Source organism: Tiliqua scincoides, chromosome 5, assembly GCF_035046505.1.
Source record: "Tiliqua scincoides isolate rTilSci1 chromosome 5, rTilSci1.hap2, whole genome shotgun sequence".
Lineage (NCBI taxonomy): Eukaryota > Metazoa > Chordata > Lepidosauria > Squamata > Scincidae > Tiliqua > Tiliqua scincoides.
The window spans coordinates 133,716,095-133,731,949 of NC_089825.1; the positions used below are offsets into that span (position 1 = coordinate 133,716,095).

The following is a 15,855-nucleotide window of genomic DNA, read 5'->3' on the forward strand; positions in this document are numbered from 1 at the left end:
TTGGGGAGAGGGGCTGAAGGGGTTCCTATTTTCCTCCAAAAGGTAGCCTGTAAAATAAATCTGTATTTAACTTACAAACACAGGGAAATTATAAATGAGAGGTGGCAATGAAGAGTGTGAATAATTAGTAAATTAGCTGAATTACATATCTTAGCAAAGGCTTTTTCTGGGTTTAAAAAATTATCCAGTAATACTGGGATTTCAATATACAGCAAAGACAAAAAACTTTCTTATGGCAGCGGTGGGATTCGAACCCACGCCCCCGAAGAGACTGGAGCCTTAATCCAGCGCCTTAGACCGCTCGGCCACGCTACCACCTGATTCAGAACGGGGGTTACACTCTTGACATTTCATTCTATTCTTTTTTTTTAGCTTTTTTTTCTCTCCAAATGATTTACAGTACGAGGAAACAAAATAACAGTACAGTACAAATAAGCAAACTATATCAATAATGGGCAGTATGAGAAAAGGGTGATCACTGTGGCATTCAAATTCTTCAGTGTAGCTCATCAGGATACTCCTGAAGTCCTAAAAGACATCTACAACTGTTTGCACAGTACAACTGTTTAACACTGCAGAGAGCTGTACAGCGATCTTCCAGTTAACTGAAGGTTTTCATTTACAGCAGTGTTTCTCAACCTGTGGTACGGGTACCACCAGTGATACTTGACGTGGTGTCTGGTGGTACTCACAGGACCTGTGGATCCAAACAAGATGCAACAAACAGCCGTAGGAAGCTTGGCTTGGCTGACAGTGCTCCAAAGCATGCTTTTCCATGCTTGAGAAAGCCATTTTGTGCACCTTGAGCCTCTTACTGGTGTTTGTCATATTGTACCTCGCCTTCCAACCCAGAAATAACTGGCAATGATGTCATCACCAGTTACTTCTGGTGGTACTTCAAAAAGATGGACCATGTGAAGTGGTACAGCAGAGGACAAACCTTGAGAAACACTGACCCACAGTAACTAAAGCAGAAGAATAACTCCATACAAACATCCAACTGATTCCAAGATTGAAGGAAAATTCCAATAGTTTGCTCGCTTCTTTTTTTGGTCATCATTTCACTAAGTTCAGTTTCACAACACAGAATTGAAGAGTGTAGCCCGTGGCATTGCTAGGAGGGTGCAGGGATGTGGACCACACTAGGTGATGCACAGCAAGGGGTGACACCACTACTGGCCATAATTTTTGATATCTTGGTATTTTCGAATAATACCATCATGTTATATGTCATTCGATGTGTAATTTCATGCAGAATGCAATGAAACAAATCGTGTTGAAATATGTCTCTTATATCAAAAGTTATAGCCAAAAAAATCACCGGGGTAGGGTAATGGTAAATCACCACACCCACTGTCCATTAGGGCTGCCACTACCCATGGAGATTCATCATGGTAGTGACCCACCGTCCTCTTGCATCAGGTGATGCAAACCCTAGTTACACCAGTGAGTGTAGCTACATTCATCTGTGTTCTATACGAAACTTGAGAGAACCTTGAATGGATTTATTGACGGCATGGACAAAGTCAACTGGGAGGGTATGGAGTCAACCCCTAGACAAAAGAAATAACGCATCTTATACAGAATTCAAAAAGGCTAGTATGTGGTAGACTGTCATGAATATGTGCAGTTTAGGCCTAGTAGCATTGCAAAGCCTGAACCAAAGTAACCCAGTAACATAGAAGTGGCTTGAATCCTAGCTGAAAGGAATTTACAACTCAATGGAAGGTGATAAATGTAGCACCTCAGTAGCCAGAGAGGCGCCCAGGAGTCTCCAGTGGGGAGGGGGAGAACTAGGAGGACTAGCATCCAGCCCCACTTCGAGAGATTCTGACCCCAAGAGTTCTGATTGGGCAGTTTGAAATGAGTACAGAATCACCCCATCCTGTTGGTTGAGAAATATAAGAACAGAGCGGGGGGGGGGGGTCTTGGCCTTTTGTCTTTGTCTCTGGGTGAGATAGGTGGTGGGTGCACATCCTGCCCCACCAGGACCATGTGGCCTCATAGGTAACTGAGGATCTACAAAAGAAGCTGACCCAGGTGAGAGGAAATAATAGACATAGCCAGTTAGCTTTATTATTTTATGCTGATATGTTTCCTAGAAGTTTTTATGCCTCTAGCGTTTGCTGCCTTTTGTAACTTTTTGTAACCCTATGTACTTAATAAAGTAAAAATCCTTTTACCATGTTGGTTCATTGTCTGTTGGGGACAAAGTTTCAGAATCCTGCCTAGCTGTTCAGCAAGCAACCAAAAATCCTCATTGTGGACTAGTAACTTGAGGACTGAGACTTTAAGTAAAGAAAGTGCTCAGTGCCTACAAGGGATATAGTTAAGCCTAGAGGGTCTCAGTATCCCTGGACTGAGACACTGGCTCTTACAGGGTGGTGGCAGTACTACCGAATAGGGATCTTTGAGGGCTCTAGGGTTCAGAACCAACAACTCTGAACACCCCAAAACCCTGGGAGTGTGACGAAGTATATGACATAGACCAATCAATCTTTTTTTTCTTTTTTTTTAATAAAAAAACAAGCAAGAGAAACATCAAACATGCATAGCTCTCTCTTGCTAACCCTAAACTTTTTAGCTAAGCTGGCACCAGTTAGCATGAGATAAGGTAACTTCTATCAACACTTTCCACAGGCAGAAGAAAAGGATGAACTGCCTGTCTCTGGGCCCAGTCAGAGAGAGGTCACTGCACACATCACTGTTTTTCAAGTTGTGCTCCTAAGAACCCTGTTCCTCCCAGAGACTCCTTCAGGGGCCCCATGAGCACACCATGGGCTTGGCACTGTGCCACTCTGTGCACATCCACTCTGTGCATGTGCCAGCACTCTGGGGCTTCCAGTCATGCACCAGTGGGGTTCCCCAAGGTTCTATTTAGGAGTGTAAACAGCTCTGGAGATTGAAAAGTTTGAGATCCACTGGCATCATGATCAGCTAAGATAATTTTGTAATTTCTATAAGAGACCCCATTTTGGGGGCACATGTGCAACAAAATGCCACTGGTTTGGAGCAGCTATTCCTTATCTGAGTGACATTTTCTGAATGGGGGTATGCAACCCACTCCCTATTGTCAGTATCAAACCAGATTGTTTTCTCACTGAGTTCTCAAGGACTTTTCCCAATGAGGGTCCTGACCCACACACATTCTTAAAACAAATGCATAAACAAATAGGGTACTATGACCTGGAATCATGTCCAGCCCTATATTGTGGAACCGCTCTGGTTTCAAAATACTCATGCAAAAAGAAACACCTTTTATCCTGGGGGTCACCTTGATGTTTAGCACATGTGGGTTTAAAGGACCCACCTGCCCTTTAAGGGTTGAATCTAGTAGTCTAGTCTTACTGGGGAAGGAGTCTTGGGGGACTGGTCCAAAGTGGAACTTTCCACCACATTTCTTTAAAAAGGGGTGGCAAGTCTTAAAGAAAACATTTGCGCCCAACGTGGGGCTCGAACCCACGACCCTGAGATTAAGAGTCTCATGCTCTACCGACTGAGCTAGCCGGGCTATACGATAAGTGACTTATTTCACTCTGCTCTCATCGCTTCCCAATTTTATTCTACGGATGGAAATGAAATAGGCGTTCTTGCACCTATGTCCCACATCCAGTTCAGAGCACAAAATCAGACGACAACGGAAGGGGAGGGAAGACTCTGTGCTCACCCTCCCCAGCCCGTATTGGTCCTTCCAAACTACCCTCACGCTTTCTGTACAGTACAGCCTTGTACACTTTTGCTCTTTCCCTGGATCTTGACGTCATGATACTCTTAGGATACTCATAGGCTCTGCCACACGCGTCTAGTTGACAAATGCATGTGCTTAGACATAAATTATGGGTGGGATTGTTGACCGGGTGGGGGGGGGGGGGGTCCACAAAGTCCAGCAATAAAATAAAATTGGGGGAGGGGGCCCTGAGATATCCAATTAGAAAGATGATTAGGCAAGAGGAGAAAAATAGCCTCAAAGTAAGTTCAAGGCTGCCGTCCAGTCCCTGCACACTTGCTCGGAAGCCAGCTCTTAAGGTATGCAATGAAACTCCATTCCCCATAAGGAATGTCTGAAGATTGCACTTTTCCACCATCAGTATGGAAAGAAAAGTGCTGCTGGCAGTGGTGGGATTCGAACCCACGCCTCCGGAGAGACTGGAGCCTAAATCCAGCGCCTTAGACCGCTCGGCCACACTACCTCGTGGCGAAATAATCTTTCTGCAGTCTCCCAATTTCAGTCATTCATTTTAATTTTGCATATCCACCCAACCACCCATCCCCATGTCGGAAATTCAAGCCCAGATATACAATGTGGTGCATTGAGCAATATTAGGATCACTGACTACACCATTCACTCTATTCTATTGCATCTATTGCATATAGAGGCAAAATCCAGAGCGGGAGTCCCTGAGGCAGTTCATGGCTGAACACAGTCACGTTCTGGCAACTCCTGCGACGCCGCTGGAACAAACCCTATTGGCTTCTGCCTTTCCATTGGACCATTTCAGCGACGTGGAGAGGGGGGATTTGCTGCATGGGAAACAGTCTATCCTCCATATCTACTTTACCCAGGCTTCGCGCACTGGAGAGGACACTGTTCCAGAACAACTATTCAGAGCATATATATATATATTGTCCAGCCCTGAGCAGCCAGGGCAAGTGGAAACAGCTTTCCTTTGCTGCAGTCGGAGAGAAATGGGCAAATAAGATGAGTTTATTCTGAAAAGCTCAAAATTTTTTTAAAAAATGGAAAGGTAGAAGAATAAATAAACATAGAACAGGCACTTGCAATTGGACAAAGCAGAAAAGGTGTGAAGGGAGTTTTAGGCTACAATCCTATGCACACATTCCTGGGAGCAAGCCCCATTGAACACAAAAGGACTTACTTCTGAGTAGACTGCATAGGCTTGGGCTCTTAGTTCTCAGTGGGAGCCTATGGAAGGAAGGCCGTCAGGTTGGAATCCTATCCACACTTACCTTGGAGTCAGTCCCATTGAACTCAATGGGACTTTTGAGTAGGCAGTCTTTTGACTACCTGGAAGCTATATGGCTGTTGCCAATGGCTAATCCCAGTCAGTAAACCAGCTGCAGTGTTTTGAATTAACTGCTGTTTCAAAGCAGAGTGTTGTTAATAATAATTTTTTCTGCTTTGTCCCACACCCATTCATAATTAGGACTTAATTAGAGGGGGCTGATCTAGTCTCTCCATGACAACCTACTTCTGTGGTTGAAACCTGCTCTGCCACACGTAAACTATAAATAAATCTAAAGTGCCTCTGAACGTGTACAAAGCGCTTTCCCAATTTCCACACCATTTCCCTGAGGTTAGAAGCAAAGATCAGGTTTGAAGAACTTCCATTTTAGATGAAATAACTTTGAGCCAGGAAACCTCATGGTTTTCTGCAGCTAAACATCGTGGAATTATATTACCAGACCGGGTATTGACTGCATGAAAACCATCCTACAGGCCAGTCACTATTCTTTTAAATAGTAATTTAAGATTAAGAAGAAAAAAAATAAGGCCCTCCCCGTCGGGGAATCGAACCCCGGTCTCCCGCGTGACAGGCGGGGATACTTACCACTATACTAACGAGGAAGAGGCGAGAGCCAACTTTCTTCAAACTGTTGCTATGTTTGTGCTCACCTCAGTTTTAAAATATCTACCCCATTTTCATAGGCATTTAAGATGTTCTAATACTTCTAATCATTGCTTTGCCATGAGAAAGTAAACCAGTTTTACAGTGCCCCTACCCTACTCAGAATAATGCCAACAGTAAAAGTCTTTCACCCCAGAAAGAGACTCGTTCAAGTCTCCTCTTAAAAAGAAAGGAAGCTTAGCAGGGTAAAGAAATCATCTCCCCTCTCCTACTGATATTGGCTTTGCTTGAAAACACTTGTGCAGGTTTCCATTAATCTCTCTATCTCCTTTCGAATCTGCCTATCCCTGTACATTTCCTTTAGTGTTTTATAAAATGATCCCATTATCTCTGTGATTCCTCTGACTTACAAATCCCAGCCTTGTGAAAGTGAACATGGAGAAAGGACTGCTGTAGAAGGACAAGCCCCCAAATGCACATCCCATCAGCCAATGGGGCTTACTCCCAGGTAAGTGTGGATCGGATTGCAGCCTTAGAGCCCGATCCTATGCATGCCTACTCAGAAGCAAGTCCCATTATAGTCAATAGAGCTTACCCCCAGGGAAGTGTGGACGCTCATTTTAACTCTGCAGGTCTGATTCTTGGCCCCGAAGGCTATTTCCATGCCAAGGCAGACTCAGCTTCTGAACAGATGAAAAGCCATTTCTGCCCAACGTCGCCTATCCACAACAGGAATCCAAAGTGTACACTTGTGGGCTGGGCAGAAATGGTGGCAGCCACAGTGAGGAAAAGAAGATATTCTTAATACTGAGAGGTGCTGAGATCTGAGTAGTATCCACAAGGCAGAACCGATGCTTGTTTGAAACCAATGTATGAGCTGAGCACACAGAAGGGTGTGTGAAAAAAAGAGATCCCAAGGTCAGAAAGTAATTTCTTCAAAGATAGCATACAAAACTCTGTAGTTTAAGAATCTACCACTTCGTAGTCGGCAGGATTCGAACCTGCGCGGGGATACCCCAATGGATTTCTAGTCCATCGCCTTAACCACTCGGCCACGACTACCACATCAAACTATGGTGTGCAATCCATGAATTTCTAGGTATAATAACTTAGCATCCTAACCAGTTTTTTGATTTGATATATAGCTCCATGGATGCAAAACTACTACACACTGTACTAAAGGACTGAGCTGCAAATAGCATTTGAGGCATAAGAACATAAAAACAGCCCCACTGGATCAGGCCATAGGCCCATCTAGTCCAGCTTCCTGTATCTCACAGCGGCCCCACCAAATGCCCCAGGAAGTACACCTGATAACAAGAGACCTGCATCCTGGTGGCCTCCCTTGCATCTGGCATAGCCCATTTCTAAAATCAGGAGGTTGCACATACACATGGCTTGTAACCCATAATGGATTTTTCCTCCAGAAACATGTCCAATCCCCTTTTAAAGGCATCCAGACCAATGTCACCACATCCCGTGGGAAGGAGTTCCAAAGACTAATTCCTGTCCAATATATGTTTGCAAAAGCAACCCAAAAGTTGCTTAATCATACTCACTCAGTTGGATCCCCTCTTGATCCTTTTCTAAAACACACCCACACACACCCTCTGTTGCAACAGGCAGGCGAGTGACTTTGAACGCGACTTAGCAGGATTCCAGGACACCCTCTGCAGTTTCCCTTGGACACCCTTGCAGAGCAGGGTATATAAAAGCCCTTCTGCATTAAAACCATTGAAAGGAACTTTCAGTGCCGATCAGATTTTTAAAAGGCTCGTGAAATTAAAACGTGCCCAGCGAAATATATTTAGACTTGCACAGATGAAACCAGGTCCTGCCAACTGAGCGGCAGCTCCAGTGGCGCAATCGGTTAGCGCGCGGTACTTATACAGCAGTACTTGTCAGAGCCATGCCGAGGTTGTGAGTTCGAGCCTCACCTGGAGCAGTAATTTTGCTCCCGAAGGCAGAAATAATTCAAAGGAGCGTTGGACAGCCCTGTGTTCCCACAATCGACAGTGTATTAGTGTTTGAGAACTATCAAGGCTGCTTAGCATTCAAAGTTGTACTCGCACCATTGAACTGAACAGTGTTTTTGTTTTTTTAGGAGGGAGGTTAGATTAATGACTGAGGTCGAACTGTGACTTGACAGTGCTTTACAGGGGACATGTGGAGTTCTCAAGAAATGTGTTCATTCAAAGAGAGGCATGCCTGGAGGAAAGTTTGAGCAACTTTCATATAAAAGCACTTCCTAAAATTGTATCCTTTCTCTATGGCGCCACCATGTGGACATTCAGTCATAACGTCTCTAAATTTGAGATCATAATAAAATTTATATAGAAATTGAAAATTCAAAAGCATTGGTGGTATAGTGGTGAGCATAGCTGCCTTCCAAGCAGTTGACCCGGGTTCGATTCCCGGCCAATGCAGCTATAATTTTGCTTCCAATATTGAAATAATAAAAATTATTATGGGTTTCTGCAGATACTGGTATTGTATCTGCAAGGGTTGAATCTGCAAAATCTAAGCAACTACTGAGCAATAATTCCCTTTAATAACTCTTTGTCACTTAATTTGGTTGACCATAGAAATCCAATATGACTATTTACTTTTAAAAAGTGAGCACACTGTAGTTTGTAGCTAGGTGGGACAAACTTTTCCGCTCCAGTGAAGGATCTTGATTAGTCAGAAATAGTTAAAAGATATGCATTAGATTATTCAATGATAATAAGCTGCTAGTCCTATTCCCTCTCCCGTTTTGTTACTGTGTAGTACATGGCTGCCCACACATGAAGTCAGCTGAGGCAACTGTTTCAAGGAGACTGGCAGGGGGTGCCCCATCTGCATTGACCCACTCACCTCCACTGCTCTTCTGTGCACCAGTGGTCCATTGCTCTCCCCCACACTTCCTCTTCCACTGTTCCCTTCCTTTTCCAATCTGTGGAATGGAGTGGGGGGAGGCAAGAGACAGAGGCTAGCACATCATCAGGTAAAAGGGCACAGCATTTGGCAGAGCACCTCAGGACACCAGGAAGTCATGGGCCAGCCTTGACCACATGCTTCCACTAGCAAGGCATACAACAGCCTCTCCTGCCCTTCTCTCCTGCAATTTATATTCAATGGCACACTGACCATGGCAGCAGGATATAAACAGCAGAACTACGGTAGTACCAGTGAGAGATTTATCCTCCAAAAGGACTCACCATCCAAGAAACACAAGGGAGATGTCAGCAAGTTAGTGGGAGATCCATGCTATGGAATGAATGGGACAGTTGCTCTCCCCTGATAAATACTTAAGAACCACCACTTAAAATGTTGCCTCTCATTCTAGTTAGCAGGGATAAGGAACTCGGCAGCCATTTGCCATATTTTCAGAGTTTGCCAGCCATGACAGCTCCAAAGTGGCCCTGGTGGTTTAAGAGGCTGGAGCATGAGCAGGAAAGTCATTCAACTCCTTTACCTCCAAAACACCCCCAGTAAGGGAAGAGTCACCCAGAATGGCTACCAGGGGTCAAGGACTGGCCAGACCAGGCACTGACCAAGTACCCACATCCACCAAAGGGTCCATCTGTTGTCAGAACCAAAATGGGGTTCAGGGGCTTCTACGAGTTTGGTTGACCATTCCCATGGGAAAGTCTTTACACCAAAGGAAAAAGCAGGTCTTCCTCCTCCCTTAGAAGGCATTCAAATCCAATGATATACATAATTAATAGAACTAATTAATAGGACTGACCTGAGTGAGGGGTGAGTTAGCTGTTTTGGGATCTCAGCCAAATTTATCTAGCACCTCATCTTTTAAACACACAGGGAAGTGCTCTTTGCTCTCATTGACTCTTATGCTTTTAACCTCATTTCACTGGTCTCCTAGGAATGGGGGGTCCTCTGAACTGGTCTGAACTGGAATTTTCCTCTTCGGTTAGGCTCACAAAGAGCTTGACTACACATGTAGAGACTATCTTTTTTCTTGGGCTCTCCCTGTGATTTGGGCTATGCATTTCTGATATAGCCTCCTGCATCTCTCACACAAGGGGGGGGGGGAGAGAGAGAGATTGCAGCATGTTTGCTACATTGTGCCAACCCTATTCCTGCAAAGGACAAAAAAAGAGCAAAAAAAAGATGCTTATTGTTTCAGACACTTAATAAGCACATAGTCCAGCTTTAAGCACTCAAGTTGCCATTGAAGCCACCATAGAGGACCTAGAGCAGAGCTTTATTATGGGAGGGACCCAGTAACCTGGTTCAGCAACTAACCAGCTTAATGATTCTCCCCCAATGGGAGGTTGGTCAAGGACGCATATGCTGAGAGAATTGGTGAGACAAAAATCTGTGATCAAGAGGATCTATAGAAGTTGCAAGTCACCCAATGATCCTCATTAGTGTCCCTAAGGGATATTCAAATTCTTTGTGAACAATTGGCCTGACCCTCAAATGCCCGGGAGAGCTTCCCCAAGTCACTTGGAGCAGAAAATGCTTTTAACAAATATTTCTGGTTTGGAATTTCTGCCCCTGCATTTTTCACCTCTATTCCAACTCTCAAGTCCTTTGTCTCAGCAACATGTTCACACAGGACACTAAAAAGACCTTTCCTTGCTGCTCTATCTAAAGTAAGCATCATTTTTGCTGTGACAAATGTGACAAAAGCCTGGCAGTATTTTTGAACACATTTATGGCAGCAGACATTTTCATGGGCCAGCCAAAGGCCAATTCCAGTGCACATTTTGTTGCTCCCTCTCAGTTCACAGATAAGCAAATAAATACATATACAAAGCCATGTGGGGTACTATCACAAAGTAAAGAGGAAAGGTCCACAAATGCAATAGATACACATCAGACAAAGCACAAATCTAAACAAAATTTAATCAAATTAGTGCAAGATCCAGGGTCCCTGGACAGTGCCCCATATCTCAAAGATAATGCTTTGCAAGGGGGAACAAGAGGGGGTGGGAAGAAACAGAGCAGAAATAAGCTTATCTTGTTTAATTCAAACTATCCTAACTACTTAAGCTTCTATCATTAGAGGCTGAACCTCCTTTCACAAGCACAAGTCCTTCTTAAATTTTTGTGTGAAAAAAGCTTATAGGACTTACCTGTTGGGAATTTAACTGTTGCAGCTACTTGTGAAATAGCAATGACAGCACATTTTAGGAAACAAGTAATGGCTCTGAAAAGAGCCTTTGGGTTTTGCATGAAGAATTATCAGACAAGTTACTTGGAGCTGGTGTACTTGGTGACAGCCTTGGTGCCCTCGGACACAGCATGCTTGGCCAGCTCACCAGGGAGCAAGAGGCGCACTGCGGTCTGGATCTCCCTGGAGGTGATGGTGGAGCGCTTGTTGTAGTGGGCCAGGCGTGAAGCCTCCCCAGCGATGCGCTCAAATATGTCATTCACGAAGGAGTTCATGATGCTCATGGCCTTGGAGGAGATGCCGGTGTCCGGGTGTACCTGCTTGAGCACCTTGTAGACATAGATAGAGTAGCTCTCCTTCCTGCTCTTCTTGCGCTTCTTGTCGCCCTTCTTCTGGGTCTTGGTCACTGCTTTCTTGGATCCCTTTTTAGGGGCAGGAGCAGACTTGGCTGGCTCAGGCATGATGAAGATCGACCGCTGGGGCGTACTATGCACAGAGAACAAGTAGCGAGACCTTTGAGCACCCTCAATTTATAGGACTCTTATGGTAATCAGTGGCATGAATTTCTCCGCTTCCTATTGGTTCAGGCACGACTATACCAACATGCAAATAGCCGAATTGTGGAATTCTAATTCCTATTGGATGGTATTAAATGGTGGCCTCCTATTGGTCAGGGGAAGGAGGCAGTCCTCCTATTGGACGGCCAAGTTCACTAGTAGTCAACCAATTACAAGTGGCGCCTTGGAGCTTTCGGAGCGAATAAATAGACTGGGGAGCAACAAGCTGTCATTCTCTATTTCTTCTGGTCAGCAACTGTGTGGCTTTTGCCAATCTTGAACCAAACATGTCTGGACGTGGCAAGCAAGGGGGCAAGGCTAGAGCCAAGGCCAAGACTCGCTCTTCCCGGGCAGGTTTGCAGTTCCCCGTGGGTCGCGTGCACCGCCTGCTGCGCAAGGGCAACTATGCTGAGCGTGTTGGAGCTGGAGCGCCCGTCTACCTGGCCGCAGTGCTGGAGTACCTGACTGCTGAGATCCTGGAGCTGGCTGGCAACGCCGCCCGGGACAACAAGAAGACCAGGATCATCCCCCGCCACCTGCAGCTGGCCATCCGCAACGACGAGGAGCTGAACAAGCTGCTGGGCAAGGTCACCATCGCCCAGGGAGGCGTCCTGCCCAACATCCAGGCTGTGCTGCTGCCCAAGAAGACTGAAAGCCACAAAGCGAAGGGAAAGTAAGAAGTTCCCTTGAACTCCTGACGACCAAAAACCCAAAGGCTCTTTTAAGAGCCACCCACAATCTCAATGAAAGAGCCAAGAGTCACAACCGCGTGAGAGAAGCCTAAGGGCTCAATCGTATCCACACTTGGGAGTAAGCCCCACTGAGTATAATGATACTTACTTCCCAGTAGATATGCATAGGATTGGGCTCTAACTGAGGCTTTATGAAACTATTGAAAACTCACATTTACTTGTATATGCACATAACAGTTACACACCAGAATGCAATAGTTAACCTCTTAAAGACACTTCAGTACGATGGAAAGTAAAGGGCTACAGTTTCTATATTGTTGCGCTTTAGTAGGGATTACTGTATTCTTTGTAACAACTTGAAAAGCATCAATCATAAAGGAGATCTTAGAAACTGAAGCTAGTCCCAAGTTTCAGTAAGGAAAATAGTTTGAAACCATCTCCAAAGAGTCTGAGCCCCTGCTAGATGATCTCCAGGGAGGCAGCAGCCACATCTAACCACTGCTTGTGAAGCTTATACATTTCTCCCGGTAGTCCCATCAGAATTTGCTTTGCAGCTCAAGTTCTACTCATGCAGCGGCGAGAACAGATCTGCTCAATGGGACACCCCTTTAGATATCTGAGGCTTGGGATCCTATCCACACTTTCCTGGGAGTAAGCCCCACTGACTATAATGGGACTTACTCCTGAGTAAACATGCATATATTGGGCTCTGAGGCTTACGATCCTATCCACACTCTCCTGGGAGTAAACCCCACTGACTATAATGGAATTTACTTCTGAGCAGACATGCCTAGATTTGGGCTCTCAAATACCTGAGATGTCCACCGCTTCCTTCTTTTCTCCAGGCTAAACATACCAAGCTCCCTCCATCTTTTCCCATAGACTTTCTAAGCTGCTCCTTTGTCCCTGACTCCAGTGTCAGCCTATTTTAAACGAGGAAGGAAGTCGCGAGCCAATCACCACTCACGGAATTGGGCGCCAATTTCAAACTCCAGAAATACAATCTGGTGGTTTCGTGGTGCTGGCTGACCAATCATCTCTTAGGGAGGGATTTTCGAAATGTCTTCATTGCAACCAACGGTTGCCCTCTGATGTTATTCAAGTTCTTGCAGCAGCTTCCCCATGCTCTGATAAAAACCACCATGGGTAAGCAAGGCTGAGCTGATTTAATTTTGCAGTTGCCATTAGCAGTTGCTAAACACTGCTGTGTAATACCCCATGGTGCATTAATAGCACAGTCCTGTCTATTTCATCAGATCAGTCCTATTCTGGTGATTTAGGCTGAAATCCTATACCCACTTTCCTGGGTGTAAGCGCCACTGAACACAATGAGACTTACTTCTGAGGAAACATGCATAGGCTTGGGCTGTTACTGCCAGGAAAGTGTGTACAGGATTGCATCCTGTTTGCTAGGCTTGCCTACCTATCCACTTTTTGAAATTTAAACTACGTTTGGATTTATCAAAACTACAGAGTGCAATTCTATGCTTGTCTACATATAAGTAACCTTCACTGAGTTCAATGGGATATGATATGGTCTCTACATAAAATTATGTTTATAGGCTTGCAACCTACCATGCCTTCAAGTCTTGCCTCATTTTATGCACCTTGGAGTTGGCATTGTGAACATAAGAACATAAGAACAGCCCCACTGGATCAGGCCATAGGCCCATCTAGTCCAGCTTCCTGTATCTCACAGCAGCCCACCCAATGCCCCAGGGAGCACACCAGATAACAAGAGACCGCATCCTGGTGCCCTCCCTTGCACCTGGCATTCTGACATAACCCATTTCTAAAATCAGGAGGTTGCGCATACACATAATGGCTTGTACCCCGTAATGGATTGATTCTCCCAGCACCCCCACGCACCCCAAACTACCAGATTAATCTCCCTACAATTTATGAACACACTGCTTTACTGTTTAGACACGCTGTAAAAAATGAAACCTCATCTATGCAAGCCAAATCTTTTCAGACAGTCAGAGAATTACACCTTGTGTCTTCTCAGCTAGGACCAAATCCTATCCAATTTTTCAGTGCTAGTGCAGCTGTGGCAGAGAAGCATGGAGTGCATCCTGTGGTGGGGAGGCAGTCACAGAAGCCTCCTCAGAGTATGAGAACATTGGTTCCCTTACCTCAGGGTTGCATTGCTGCTGCACCAATGCAGATGCAGTGCAGCCTGGAGGTAAGGGAACAAATGTTTTCCTACCTTGAAGAGGCCTCTGTGACTGCCCCCCCCCCCACCAAAGGATGCAGGGTACATCCCGCTGACAATGCTGCACTGGTCATGGAAAATTTTCTGCTGCTGATGCAGCCATGCCAATGGAATGAGCACTGCATCCTGTGGTGGGGAGGCAATCCTGAAGGCCTCCTCAAAGTAAGGGAAAGTTTGTCCCTTTATCTTACATAAGAACATAAGAACAGCCCCACTGGATCAGGCCATAGGCCCATCTAGTCCAGCTTCCTGTATCTCACAGCGGCCCACCAAATGCCCCAGGGAGCACACCAGATAACAAGAGACCTCATCCTGGTGCTCTCCCCTACATCTGGCATTCTGACTTAACCCATTCCTAAAATCAGGAGGTTGCGCATACACATCATGGCTTGTACCCCATAATGGTTTTTCCCTCCAGAAACTCGTCCAATCCCCTTTTAAAGGCGTCTAGGCTAGACGCCAGCACCACATCCTGTGGCAAGGAGTTCCACAGACCGACCACGCGCTGAGTAAAGAAATATTTTCTTTTGTCTGTCCTAACCCGCCCAACACTCAATTTTAGTGGATGTCCCCTGGTTCTGGTATTATGTGAGAGTGTAAAGAGCATCTCCCTATCCACTCTGTCCATCCCCTGCATAATTTTGTATGTCTCAATCATGTCCCCCCTCAAGCGTCTCTTTTCTAGGCTGAAGAGGCCCAAACACCGTAGCCTTTCCTCATAAGGAAGGTGCCCCAGCCCCGTAATCATCTTATCGCTCTCTTTTGCACCTTTTCCATTTCCACTATGTCTTTTTTGAGATGCGGCGACCAGAACTGGACAGAATACTCCAGGTGTGGCCTTACCATAGATTTGTACAACGGCATTATAATACTAACCGTTTTGTTCTCAATACCCTTCCTAATGATCCCAAGCATAGAATTGGCCTTCTTCACTGCCGCCGCACATTGGGTCGACACTTTCATCGACCTGTCCACCACCACCCCAAGAGCTGCATTGGAGCTGCATTGTGGCTGCTTCAGCCCTGTAAGGGAACACATGTCCCCATACCTTGAAAATGCCCCAGTGACTGCCTCACTATCACAAGATGCAGCCCACAGACACCCCCAGCACAACTACACCAGTACTGAAAAATTAAATAAGAACATAAATAGGATTACGTTTTTGCAGCTCGGTGGTGTAGTAACTCCAAAGTAGTTCAGTGTGGCTGAACCCCACATAAGTGTGCATAAGGTTGCAGCTTTCACTAATTCTGCTCATACAGATGTGGTTAAAATGCAACCAGATCTAACACTTCTAATATTCTTTTCAGTTCCCAGCCTTACATCTTACATATTATTTGACACAAGAAGCTGAATGGGAATTGTAACGTGACCCCCCCCCCCAACCCGGTATTTTCCTGGAGAAACCAATTCAAGCTCTATTAGTATGTAAAAAAAAATTAAAAAAAAATCCACCGTGCTAAGCAAAAGCTTAGCTGGGTGGAGAAGATGGAAAGGGATAGAGGCGTGGATTTGAATGGCTATCCAATCCCTGCCCAGCCCGGGAAATTCAAATTCTGCAAGGGTTCCCTGAAAGCTGTCAGCCAATCAGGACACGGGGAGGGCTATAAAAAGCCAGAGGGCGGCGCGCTGGCCGCATTGTTGGGTCGTGTTTCGCGAACAGAGCAGTCTGTGCTGGTGC

General features: G+C 45.5%; 2 protein-coding genes and 7 non-coding genes across 9 annotated transcripts; 3 read left to right on the forward strand and 6 right to left on the reverse strand.

The window, feature by feature from the left end:
* Positions 1–233: 233 nt before the first annotated feature.
* Positions 234–315, reverse strand: TRNAL-AAG (transfer RNA leucine (anticodon AAG)). Its single transcript has one exon. It is a non-coding gene; the product is annotated as a tRNA-Leu (tRNA).
* A 3,123-nt stretch (positions 316–3,438) lies between these two features.
* Positions 3,439–3,511, reverse strand: TRNAK-CUU (transfer RNA lysine (anticodon CUU)). The gene has a single exon. It is a non-coding gene; the product is annotated as a tRNA-Lys (tRNA).
* Positions 3,512–4,108: 597 nt separating this feature from the next.
* TRNAL-UAG (transfer RNA leucine (anticodon UAG)) lies at positions 4,109–4,190 on the reverse strand. Its single transcript has one exon. It is a non-coding gene; the product is annotated as a tRNA-Leu (tRNA).
* Positions 4,191–5,515: 1,325 nt separating this feature from the next.
* TRNAD-GUC (transfer RNA aspartic acid (anticodon GUC)) lies at positions 5,516–5,587 on the reverse strand. Its single transcript has one exon. It is a non-coding gene; the product is annotated as a tRNA-Asp (tRNA).
* A 981-nt stretch (positions 5,588–6,568) lies between these two features.
* Positions 6,569–6,650, reverse strand: TRNAS-AGA (transfer RNA serine (anticodon AGA)). The gene has a single exon. It is a non-coding gene; the product is annotated as a tRNA-Ser (tRNA).
* Positions 6,651–7,439: 789 nt separating this feature from the next.
* On the forward strand, positions 7,440–7,533 carry TRNAI-UAU (transfer RNA isoleucine (anticodon UAU)). Its single transcript has 2 exons — positions 7,440–7,477; positions 7,498–7,533. It is a non-coding gene; the product is annotated as a tRNA-Ile (tRNA).
* A 409-nt stretch (positions 7,534–7,942) lies between these two features.
* On the forward strand, positions 7,943–8,014 carry TRNAG-UCC (transfer RNA glycine (anticodon UCC)). Its single transcript has one exon. It is a non-coding gene; the product is annotated as a tRNA-Gly (tRNA).
* Positions 8,015–10,790: 2,776 nt separating this feature from the next.
* Positions 10,791–11,171, reverse strand: LOC136651657 (histone H2B 1/2/3/4/6). Its single transcript, XM_066628257.1, has one exon. It carries the CDS (start codon positions 11,169–11,171, stop codon positions 10,791–10,793), a length of 381 nt encoding a protein of 126 aa, XP_066484354.1.
* Positions 11,172–11,554: 383 nt separating this feature from the next.
* LOC136651419 (histone H2A type 2-C-like) lies at positions 11,555–11,960 on the forward strand. Its single transcript, XM_066627781.1, has one exon. The coding sequence runs from the start codon at positions 11,555–11,557 to the stop codon at positions 11,942–11,944; it is 390 nt and encodes a 129-aa protein (XP_066483878.1). The 3' UTR covers positions 11,945–11,960.
* The last annotated feature ends 3,895 nt before the right edge of the window (positions 11,961–15,855 follow it).